The sequence below is a fragment of the Centrocercus urophasianus genome, unplaced genomic scaffold (assembly GCF_019232065.1).
Source record: "Centrocercus urophasianus isolate 14NV4802_14NV808 unplaced genomic scaffold, USGS_Curo_1.0 seq_9, whole genome shotgun sequence".
Taxonomy (NCBI): domain Eukaryota; kingdom Metazoa; phylum Chordata; class Aves; order Galliformes; family Phasianidae; genus Centrocercus; species Centrocercus urophasianus.
Window position 1 is genome coordinate 1,010,208 of NW_024885532.1, and position 12,579 is coordinate 1,022,786.

The window sequence follows — 12,579 nt, forward strand, 5'->3', positions numbered from 1 at the left end:
GGAGGCCGGTAACAAGTGGTGTCCCCCAAGGGTCTGTCTTGGGACCGGTGCTCTTTAACATCTTTATTAATGACATCGATGAGGGAATTGAGTGCACCCTCAGCAAGTTTGCTGACGACACCAAGCTGAGTGGTGCGGTTGATACGGTGGAAGGAAGGGATGCCATTCAGAGGGACCTCGACAGGCTGGAGGGCTGGGCTCGGGTGAACCTAATGAGGTTCAACACGGCAAGTGCAAGGTTTTGCATTTGGGCCGGAAGAACCCCAGGCACCCGTACAGGCTGGGAGGAGTGGTCCTTGAGAGCAGCTCGGCAGAGAAGGACCTGGGGGTCCTGATGGACGAGAGACTGAACATGAGCCAGCAGTGCGCTCTGGCAGCTCGAAAGGCAAATGGGATCCTGGGCTCCATCAGGAGAGGGGTGGTCAGCAGGGACAGGGAGGTGATCGTCCCTCTCTACTCGGCTCTTGTGAGGCCCCATCTGGAGTACTGTGTCCAGGTGTGGAGCCCTCAGTACAAGAAAGACATTGAGATTTTGGAAAGGGTCCAGAGGAGGGTGACTAAGATGATCAGGGGGCTGGAGCACCTCCCCTATGAGGACAGGCTGAGGGAGTTGGGCTTGTTCAGCCTGGAGAAGAGAAGGCTGCGGGGTGACCTCACTGCAGCCTATCAATACCTGAAGGGAACCTACACCCACGAGGGGAGTAAACTCTTCAAAAGGGCTGACAACAGCAGGACTAGGGGAAATGGATCGAAGTTGAAGGAGGGAAGATTTAGGTTGGATGTTAGGGGGAAGTTCTATACAAGGAGAGTGGTTAGGCCCTGGAACGGGCTGCCCAGGGAGGTTGTGGATGCCCCGTCCTTGGATGTGTTTAAGGCCAGGTTGGACAGGGTCCTGGGCAACCTGATCTGAATGTGTGTGTTTGGTGGCCCTGCTAGGCAGGGGGGTTGGAACTACATGATCCTTGAGGTCCCTTCCAACCCGGGTGATTCTGTGATTCTGTGATTCTGTGATTCTGTGATTCTGTGATTCTGTGATTCTGTGATGTGATATTCCCTTTAATAACTCATTCTTTTATCTGTGTGAGCACCTTCTTGATTTCTAGTGCTTCATTAGCTTTCAAAGCATACTTTGAGATCTAATTTAAGCTCTGACTCATCTTTTTCCCCAAGATGCCCTACACTGCTCTCTCATCTGTGTTGAGTGCCAAAACAGGGAGGTCTTTAAATACAAGTCTCTGACAAGAGAAAACCAAGAAAGTACAAAGACATACCTGCCTTCCTCAAGGGGATTTCAATATCTGTGCTCTAAGCTGTTCAGCATTAGATGGAAAAGATTAGTAATTTTGAACGATTATGCAAGGCTTTTAAGTACACATCCCCAGTGCACAGCAGATGAGGCATTATTACCTGTAGTAGCAATAACAACTCGGTATTGCTTCACTTGATCACAGCTCATGTGGTTGTTGAAAGAGATCTGAAATGTTGGTTATGAAAACAGTGATTCATTAATCAAAGTACTGCTATAAAATTAAGAAATTTCTAGTGAACTATCCACCTCTCAAACTCCCCTTCTCATTCCACTCGGGTGCACCTTATATCAGGCTAACTCAGAATACAGTCAGAATCAGTACTGACTTCTTAGATTTATTCTATCAGTTCTCTGAAAAACGTGTGAAATCCCAGAGCTATAAAGACCTTTTTCTGCAGTGCAATGGGTCGATCCATATCTACGTTTGAACTTGATGTATTTATAATACTGATGTAATACCATGTATTATCTTATTTCACTATGTTTTTGTAAAATCTGGAAATTGCATTTATATTTTGCACAAGATGCCCAAACAGAAGTTGTTTGGGAAGCCCTGATTTTGGTGCTTTCAGCTTCTTAAATGCCTGTCTTTTCAACCTCTATAATCTTGTAAAATGTCTAATTGAAACATTAGAAAAAAATAAAGTGTATATGGAAGGGTTTTCTGATTGTAGGCAATATTGATATTACCAGTGGTTTTTTTTCCCAGATCTTAGCTTTCAAGCAGCTGCTCGAATTATGTCTACCCCTGCTTATGATGCCTTAAAGGTGATGAAAGACATAGCTCAGAACTTCCCAATAAGAGCCAGGTATGATACTTCAACTTGTTTTTCAAATTCTGTTTTTATGTTTGTTTTTGAACTTAATAACTGCAATTCCAATTTATACCCAAATTCTGCAGACAGGTATTCATGTTTTACAGCTTGCTAGATGCATTCCAGACAGTTTCATTGAGTAGATAATAATTCCTCGGAGAATTCATGATTGGTCTCTTAAATGTTTTCCTTCTCTTGCATGAGGTATCCTATAGGCATCCTAATCCTTCATGCACTCGTGGTTGAAGGCCTAGTCCTGGCTTTTACTGGAATTACATTTTCACAGATGCAAAGTTCTGTTGAATTAATAGCAGACCTACTTGCACTAAGAGTAGACAAAATTCTGTTAATTTCATAGGAGATCGACCCACGCTTAGTTCTAAGCACAATATTGTTTGTTAGATATGATCCTGGCTTCTGTATGTTAGAGTTTTTACAGGGGAGGATCTGTCTTCAATTACAGGTTACTTAACAAAAGATCAAGGTAAATAGATTAATAACAATTTCCTTTGTGCTAATATCAAGGATTGCTTTCCTGCAAGACAATTGTACTGCAAATGAGAAATGTTTTTCTCTACATTTAATAAATTCTTCACGTAATTTATCAGCACTATTGGCTTGAAGTACTGAATTAAAGATGATGCTAAATACGGTCTTTAACTCAGTGTGCTTTCACATTTTATAACTCTTGTTTAACTATCATGTAATGTTTCAATGTCATCTCTGATTTTCTGCTAGCAAAAATCTGCACTGTAATGGAAGTAAAATAAGGTTTAAAATTCCTGAAACATAATTATTACAAAATGGTAAGGTACAAGTTTACACATGGATTAGCAAGTAGGAAATGCAGCTTTTCATTGCAAAGGAGTAGAAATGTACATAATGTTGAACTGCAAGGTCAGTTCTATTCTGTAAAGTACTGGAGAGAAGACAGCATGAAATAGTCTAGGTGGCATTCAGGTCACTGATTTCAAAAGCCATTAACTGTTATATCCCACTGCAACTCCCACTGTCTGTTTGTGGCACTGCAGAACAATTTACCTACTCTTGAGCCATTTTATTTCGATTTTTCTGGGGAAAAGTATAAGACTTTAAATCTACTAAAAGGGAAGTTGCAGTTCTCGCCCTGTATAATTTACTGTTATCTTGAACGTGAAAGGTTACAAATATTTAAATAATTTAAAAAATTAGTAGGTCTCCATTGACAGCAATCATAAATCAGAGGGGTACTGTCTAAAAAGAGTGTCCAAAAATTGTTTTACATTCCACATAGTTTTGACATGAAATTGCCTGTTCTTTCATTATGCAAATTTTGGTTTGAAAATGGTGTATAAAAATTTTAGAACTGTAGTTATGAAAATAAAAGTTCAATATTATATGTTCCTTAAAAATTGAAGGATTCTCTAGGCCATAAAAATTAATATGCTGTCCCTTGAAAGTTTCTTCCACTTTCTATTTTATAACCTGCATTTCTGTGTCAGCTGAAATGGATTTTACAAAATATCATCATATTTGAATAGTCTAACAAATGATACATTTCATGCTGATGTTTTGATAAGATTTTATAAGATAATTTACAGCTTTGATTTGTTATTTATGTTTCAAAAATATCTGTTATTTAAGAATACAGTAACAGGAATTAAAATACTCTTGGGTTTCTTCCTATAATCATAAGCAGTAATCATACACAGCAGTCGTTAAGCTCACCCTCCACTGACTGCTGAGGGTGTTTTGACTGCTGTTTAGTACTGTCTTTGACATCACAGTTTGAGTTACACCTTTCCTATTTTGGCCAATTTCAAGCCAACTATGAGCTTGTATAAATACAGTTCCTTCTTGACCACCTACTGCCATTTCATCTCACGTTCCAGAAGGGATTCGTGGTAACAAAAAGAACCCACCAGACTATTTACAGGGCATCAGGGGAAAAAGGAACTTACATAGAGAAGGCTAAGCTGTGATGAATTCTGCAAACAAAATGTGGAAATCACGTTGTTTGCTCGTAACAAGGTCTCCTTGATCACTTGAATTCTTATTTGAAGTAACTGATCTTAAGTATTATTCCTGACATAGAGTAGAGAGAATTTATTAACAAGATTTATTAAACCATTTTTTTTTGGAGAGAGTGGAAGTGAGAGTTTCTATATATATAACTGTTATACTGTACATATATAACTGTATATAAATAACTGTTTTGCTACTGTGAATATTGAAGTTGACTTAGTTCTTAATTCTGTTTGGTTAATCTTCAGATTTAGAATGACTTCAGTTTTTCTTTAAGCCCCATCCAGATTTCCTAAACCATACACAGTTACATACATTTTTTTTGTGTTTGGGGAGAAAATATGTAGACAGTACAGTAATTATGTTAGCGCTTATTAGGATAATCACATTTAGATTAATATGGCTTGGGACTTCTTGTAATCTGATTAGATTAATTTTCCTCTGGGTGTACTTCACCTTAGCCTGATAGTGATAAACTCAGACCTTGTGGCAGGCGAAGGAAAAACAGTCTTGAAAGGTAAATAAGATAAAAAAGAAGATTATCTCTTAGAAGTAGAATGGCTAAGAAAAGTAAATTTTCAACTGCTTGTGAATACTCAACCTGTTCTTAATCAATAAATCTCTTTTCTAATCTCAGCCAATTTTAAAGAAGTCATTCTTTGCATATGTTTTTGCAAAAGAAAGGGCAAAGCATCACATTGTGTCCTTGGCCACCTGTGCTTTAATGCTGAGTAGCGATGAGTTACTAACATAACTTAAAATATACAAATATGACATTTGGTTAGGTAATATTTTAGATGATCTTGATGATGATCTATGACTTACTTTTTTATAGTATGCATACTATTTTTCAGATAGGTAAGAGGAAAGACTGAGTGTTGTGTAAAAAACGGTAATAATACTACTTCAACAACGCAGCCTAACTTTGAAACTTACATTAACTAGAGTAGCACAGGAGAAGATATTTGTTTTAAAAATAAAACATAAGACTATGCATTGAGACATTTTGTCTCAATTATAGCATTTTTCAATTCAGTACACTAAATATGATATTAAAATAATTTTGCATTAATTTAATTTTAAAATGAAAACGTTTGAGTGTGGCTGGTATTTTATTTTTACAGATCATTGACCAGAGTGCCTGTCGACAAGCAAATGAGAAATGAAATAGAAGAAAATCAGAAGGTTTGCTTTTATTTCTTCCAGTACCCATTTGAGTTACTGTCATATTGCTGCATTTGGACATCTGTATGAGTGCAGCAACTTTCACATGGTTTCTTTCAGAGCAGAAGTGTTATCATCATGTACTACATAAATAATATTGAAATTCTCAATTCATTATTTTTATTTTCTGCTGTTCTTGGCACTTCTGCCTTTCACCCTCTTTGCTTTGCAGAATTAGGCAAGGACAGGCAGTTTTTTATGGAGCACTGTGTTCAGTCTTTCACTGTAGGCTATTATAGCTGTTAATCTTCTCTAGTACTTGGTGTTGAATCTAGGTCTGCTGTTCATCTCACAGGGTGCGTCGGTTTGGAGCTTTCCACATTCCTGGCGTCACCTATACAACTCTTCTGCAGGCTATATTGAACATCATCTGTGATAAATGGTGGATTTATTTTCATCCTTCCTGCACTGCATCTTTTGTTCGTTGTGTCACACAGAGAATCATCTGTGTGTTTTGGCTGATCTCAGGTCAATGCTAAGGTGCCTCTTTGCTTTTTCTGTCTCAGTATGGAGTTTGGATTTGTTGTTTCAAATTCAGTATTAAACAATAGCCGCCAAGCTTTTAGATTTGCTCACATGAAATGACAAATCATCATTCTTTTGTTTTTAACAAATCTTTTAAAGACCTGGTTGTTTTTGTATCACTTGGTCATGTAAATGTCATCCTTGACTGGATGGCATATCCGTGTACTTAATCTTTCTTTAATATTTATTACCCAGTTTTTAGTTGACATTGCTATTGACTTGACAACCATTGTTAAGCAGTGTGTACTCAAGAAGCAGACATTTCTTCAAGTGGCTGTTTGCTGTCAAAGAGGGAGAGTGGTGAACAAACCCTGTAACTAGTTTTGGAAAATCTGATTTCTTGTTGTGTGCCAATTAAGTTCTGAGTAGGCAACATTCAGCTGATTTTTTTCTGTGACTTCTGTTGGTCAGAACGTATGTTTTTGTATGATGTTAAGACTGACCAGCCAGTGCAGTGATGGAGTTTATTTCTTACTTAAGGCACTCTGCAACTTTTGTAACTTCCTCTTTTGCGATTTTTTCACCATCTTGTGCCCTTCACCCTTCTTGTGCCCAAGGTGCTGTATTGATTCTTGGGTAGATGATGCATTTCGGTGTTTTCTCTGAGATCTTTGGGTGAGCTTTGCATTATGGAGACTTCTTGCTTCTTCCTCTAGTAAAAAGTTTTATAGTTTTTGCTCATAGAAGCAGCGCAGTATCTGCACCCCTCTCCATGGCTTTCATTCTACATCTGAGACATGTGTTTTTCTGTATCTCCTTGTTGTACAGGGCGTAGTCAAGACAAAGCAAAACGTAGCCCTGTCATAGTTTCTTCAGAGTATATGAATGTTAAGATCAGGTCCTTCCATACCACTTGATGAAGTCTTTACAGTGTATTGCTTCAAGTACAGTTTTCTACTTCTCTACCCCAAAAATGCAGAAAAATTAAACATATATCAGGAATTAAAATGAAAATTACTATTAAATACGAGGACTAGGCAAGTTAATAAGATTTGATTTGGAAAGGAGATAACTAAACTTAGACACATCTATATCAGTACCTAAACTCATTCTATAACAGTGGAGGTGTAGTCAGTGGACATGAAAAACAATTCAGCTCACTCAGTGGTTATTTTGTGGGTGTGACTGAGCTGCTTATACTTGGATTTCTGATGTCATTTGAGATGCCACAGGGCATCTGAGATAGCCACACAAGTCTGGTGATCATGATATGGGGACATCCTTTCTCCATGACTTGTACTTTCCAGACTTCATCTTGAAACCTTGCAGCGTCTCAAATGACATTGGAAATCTTTGTGGTTGATTATGTGAATCACTTTTATGATTCCATAGACTGTATTGAATACATTAACTATAACAGGATCTTAGGTACTTAAGTTTATGTTTCATATTACATCCTACTTGAGACTACAGGTCTTTACACAGCTAAAAACTAAAATATGTTGAATAAAAGTAGGGAAACTTCCTGAACACTGCACAATAAATTGACATGTGCATTCTTGAACTGTAGTACATCCATCTAGCAGCAGGAGAGATATGATCTCATGCTGTGAGTAACTGAATGATTCCCTCTCAAGATAATGAAAGTTGAATAGTAAATGTAATGGGAGAAAATAAAGGTATTAAAAGTTGAAAGGCATGTGATGATTTAGATGTAATTAGTTGATAACTAACTAAAAAATAGACAAAGAACTCATATATATAAATAAAGAAGAAGATCCAGTTAAACAAAACTTCCAGTGTAATAATTTGCTGACAGTTTAGCAAGAAGATAGTATATGGATGTTATGGGCATTAAATTCTAGTCCTGGATGCCTAAATGCTCCTTCTATCATTGTTTGTTAAGGCAGATGGATGAACTGAACAATCAAATGCCTAGCATCAAAATTATGTAATATGTCTCAGCTCTGATTCAGCTCAGTTCTCCTGCAGTGATAATGAAGGATTTGAAAACCCTACAGAATTCCATTTCAGCATCTAGTGACTGATACTTCTTTGTTCTTACATTTTGCTAAGTTAATGTTTGTATGACCTAAGTCAGCCAGTTGCAGTTTTATTAATATCTTATTAATCATAGAATCATCAAGGTAGGAAAGACATACACAATCATTTAGTCCAACTGTCCATCTATCACCAACATTTCCACACTAGAACGTATTTCTTAGTACAACATCTGAACATTTCTTGAACACATCAACCTTCTCCCTGGGAAGCCCATTCCAGTGCCTAACCACTCTTTCGAAGAAGAAATGTTTCCAGATGTCCAACCGGAACCTCCCTTGGTCCAGTTTGAGGCCATTCTCTCTTATCCTATCACTGTTACCCGGGAGAAGAGGCCAATCCCCACCTCACCACAACCTCCCTTCAGCTGTAGAGATCTTCCCCTTCTCCAGACTAAACAATCCCAGTTCCCTCAGCAGCTCCTCATTAGGCTTGTGCTTCAGATGTCTCACCCTGACTGGAATCCTCCTTATGTTTGCTGTCTGTTCCTTGAATCAAGTGACAATAATGGGGAATTTTCTGTAGTTACAGGACTTTGTGGCACAACTCTGGTTTTGAAACCATGGTCAGAATTAGATTTGCTAACTACAAATGCAATCTTATAAGTGGAATAATATACAGTACAAGCTGCTTGGTCTAAGTGTGCTTTTCTTGAAACTGTATTTTTTGTTGTTTTATGCAATAAGTGAAAGCTAAATGGGGGGAAAAAGAAGTTTCTTTTTTTCCCACTTCCTAGTTCTCTTTTGGGAATTATGTCAGATGTGGAAATCTGACAGTTCCTCATGATGTGAGCTTAAGTAAACTGCTGTTGTTGATCCTGTTATCTTGCTATGGCCACTGTTGTTAGTTTGAACAGCATGGTGCCTCACTGCTTTCTGGGAAAAAAAAATTATAAGGCAGTCTGTACTAAAAACTTCCTTCTTCACTCGTTTATTTACATATTGTGGAGTTTTTTCTTCTTTGGAAAGCAAGGATATGCTTCTGCTCCTTGTCTGTTTTTTTTCAAGGTACCTTTGATAAATGAGATTGTTTGCTTCTAGTCTATTTTTACTGTATTCCCCCAAGTTGCTACTGCACATTTTTTGAATACTGGAAGATTTTGAGAAAGCTGGTTTCTAGTAGAGGACTGAAGGCCACATATAGGGTCTCCATTTGGAAGTTAATGGATTTTAGGAAGAGTGTTCTTGGGGTAATTTTTCAAAAAAATATGAGTCGTATTTTTATATTTGTGTGTATTTTCACTTTTGGTCAGTAGACACTGAGAATGTGTACAAGTAGGAGTGTGTAGGTTGTTTTTTGGGGCAAATTCACTTATATTTCCTGAAGGTCTGGAAGTGTAGAAGTATGCTTTCAGTATTTTTACTAATAACACTCAGATAAAAGAAGTTACCATGCTGAAGAGATTTGATGTGTCTGTTCAGTAGAATTACTTATAGTTTTGTACATACGCCTGTGTCTGTGTGTTAGTGTTTACATATACCTAAATAATCAGCCATACTTTTCATTTCTAAGCACCTTCATGAAACACTTGGAATCCAACCTGGTGAAGCACGTTTATTTCTAAATGGCCTTCATATTGACCTGGATTTTCATGATCCATTTAGGTAAGAGAATATGTTTGTCTTGAAAATTACAGGATTACAAAGAATACTGGAGTTGTGCTCATGGTGACAATGTGTTGCTCTCTGGGAGCCAGGAAATATTCCAAAAGAGAGTTTTGCTTTGAATACCAACGGTGTGGAAGAAATTGAAAAAAGTATTTTTTCTAGGAATGTCTGTTCTGTAACTTATATATAATTTCATGTCTTCCCACTTAAAATGAATTTGGAAATGGAAGGGATTCAACATGTATGCATACAAAGATGGGAAGAATGCTTCTGAAAAAATAAATAAAGTGCATTCTCATCTTCATTTTATAAGAATCAGGGGAAAAAAAAATAAGTATTACATTCAGCTGGATTATTTCAGGCATGTCAGTGAGTCTGTGTCTGGTAATTTTTTTCCAGTGAATTCTGTTGTTATGATCTGGCTTAAAAAATCTTTTTGCAGTTTGTGTAATTACAGTATAATTATATTTCCTATGATTTGCCTCTCAAAATTTGTGGTCATTTTCCATTCTTTATGTTGTCAACAGCAGGATGGACATGAGTACTTCAAAATCATCATTGTTGGTTTTTACTGTCCATAAATTTGCTGATAGTAAGACAGAAGGGTTCCGTTTTTTTTCCTTATCCTGTGATTTGGCAACCTGCAATTCTTATTTTTTATTTTCTCACCCACAGTGCATTCTCCATCATGGAGATACATAAACTTTATTGATTCTAGCATTTGTATTTGTTTTGTTTTGTTTTTTAAACTTACCTTTTTTTCTCAGCCAGAGTGTTGAGTAGAGACAGTTGCATCTTCTTTTTTTTAATAATGATGCAAATAATAGTAGGCATATTGAAATGATAATTCTAAGTCCAATTTCAATTAATTTAGAAGAAACTTCTCAGAATAGGGAAAACTCAGAATGAAATGGAAATGAAGACATGTAAAATCTGTGTTCTAACAAGCAAGTATTTCAGGCTTGCTTCCTGTTGCTATATTGAATTTTCAAATTGCAGCAAGTATTACAGAGTCCTCTGGGAGCTTTCTTCACATCACCTTAGCTATGTGTTTCCTCCCCACCATTTCCATAGCCCTGCCTTGATGCAGACATAGGGCTTGCCTTTGTCTCCATTGATTGCTGCCTATCTCCAGGTCTGCAAAGCTGCTGCTTAGAGTATCCACTCTTGGGTTTCTGCCTCAACCAGGACAGTGCAACAAGCAGCCTTCCAGTTTGCTGTCCTGCCACTTCTTCTTAAAGATAGAGGAAATTCCTTCGTGTAAAATAAATGTGAATAAACAGGAGTTATATGAGCTGTTATAATTCTGTTTTGAAATATGTTGAAGATACATATGTGCAGTGGTAGGAATAAACTTTGGTTTTGACAGTGACAGCAGGAGAACATTAGAATTATTTTTAATGCTAAAAATAAGCCTTGGATTAAGAGTCTGTGAAATATTTTTCCTTTTTATGCTTTGAAAAGAATTCTATATAGTCATTATGCATTTTGTTTTCCTGAAAAAGTATTTTAGAGACACTTAAAGTGGAAGGGAAAGTAATGCATGGCCTTCATGAACTTGGAATCCAGGAGGAAATCCTGAGTAAATTTATGAGATTGCATATTCATCCAGCAGATAACAGCTATGCACTAGACATTCGTCACTCTTCAATAATAGTGAGTATTTAAAGAATTATTTATTTAAATACTATACATTTATTAACCCTATCTAAGAAAAGTCCTGGGTTTTTGGGTTTTGTTTTGAAATACTGCACATAAAAACATATTTTTGAGGGTGGAATCTCTTCGGTGTATTTTAGGGTTAACTTTCTCTTGTGTATGCCTCAGTAAAATTGGAACATGTAGGATGTTTAGAAGAAGAGTGGATTGAAGAGTAGTTGCAAATCATAATAGAATTTGACTTTGAAGCAGCTGATCTCACTGTGTAACATCTTTGTGTTATGGAAGGCTTCAAAGTGTACCTTACAAATATGATAAGTGAATTGTGGAGAACATAGAAGTGCTCACAGTTGTCCAATGTCCAACTTTTCAAAGTTTATCTTTGGTCCTAGTTTTCAAAACAAAGATTATGTGCAAATGGAAAGGCATCAAAATACTCATTTTCTTCAACTGAAAGAAGCCTGTATCTTTCTTTTGTTTGCCAGTTTTAGTTAGTTTGCACATAAAACGGTATAAGAGCAGTAGACAGTCATTAATAATAATACGAAAGTGAAAGGAAAAGGTGGAACTGTATTTTTAGAGACACATAAATATAGACTGAAATTGACAATATATTAATTACTCAGTTGTTCTGATCTATAGTAAGTGCTACAGCAGGTGACAGATAAACATTGCATGTTTTTCAGTATGGTTATGTTCTGTTACACACATACCTGCCTGATTAGCTGTTAAGACCTTAGTGTTGCAAAAGTACTTTTCACACTTGAAATAATGTTTTTATTTGCATCTTGATTCAGAACACAAGGAATCTTTTTTCCTCTTCCTTTCATAATTAGTTTTATAACATACTGCGAATTGAAAAATATGTAGTGTTATTGAAAATAAAGGATCTGTTAATTTTACAATCTATTTCCTGTTGCTAATTAAGAAAAGAGGGTAAGTGATTTTACTTTTTCCGGATTTTCTGTGTATTTCAGTACAGCTTTATTTGTACATCCATATTTTATCCATTAGGTAATGTGTGTTTTTAAATGGTTGGCTTTTTTGTTTTAGTGGATTAACAACATAGAAAAGGACCGCAGCTACGTTACATGGCCTGCAAGCTATCAGGAACTGCTAAAACCCACATTTCCTGGAGTTATACCACAGATCAGACGCAATTTATATAATTTGGTAAGTTTGGAGAAGTTGATTTTTTGCACAGTATGTATGTATTGCTATATGCACAGACAGGTTATTGAAAAACTCACATACTTTGTGAGCCTGCTGCTTGTGTTGTCAGTCTGATGTGATTAGTAACATGATTTCTAGAAGTGTTATTTCTTTTATCTACTGAGCATAGCAGATTTTTGGTGATTTATTTATATGAAATTATCTCAGAATTATAATTAATATTAAATATTGCATTCTGCAAAAAGAGTTTCTTGGTAACCTA

The 12,579-nt window shown here is 36.6% G+C and overlaps 1 protein-coding gene across 3 annotated transcripts in view; it reads left to right on the plus strand.

Moving 5' to 3' along the window:
* Positions 1–12,579, plus strand: part of UGGT2 (UDP-glucose glycoprotein glucosyltransferase 2) — a 75,145-nt gene that overhangs the window by 22,821 nt on the left and 39,745 nt on the right. For all 3 annotated transcript variants that reach the window (XM_042839091.1, XM_042839093.1, XM_042839092.1), the window contains exons 9-13: positions 2,019–2,118; positions 5,253–5,313; positions 9,391–9,482; positions 10,991–11,141; positions 12,198–12,317. In XM_042839091.1, the coding sequence (XP_042695025.1) occupies positions 2,019–2,118; positions 5,253–5,313; positions 9,391–9,482; positions 10,991–11,141; positions 12,198–12,317 (524 nt within the window). The remainder of the gene's footprint in view (positions 1–2,018; positions 2,119–5,252; positions 5,314–9,390; positions 9,483–10,990; positions 11,142–12,197; positions 12,318–12,579) is intronic.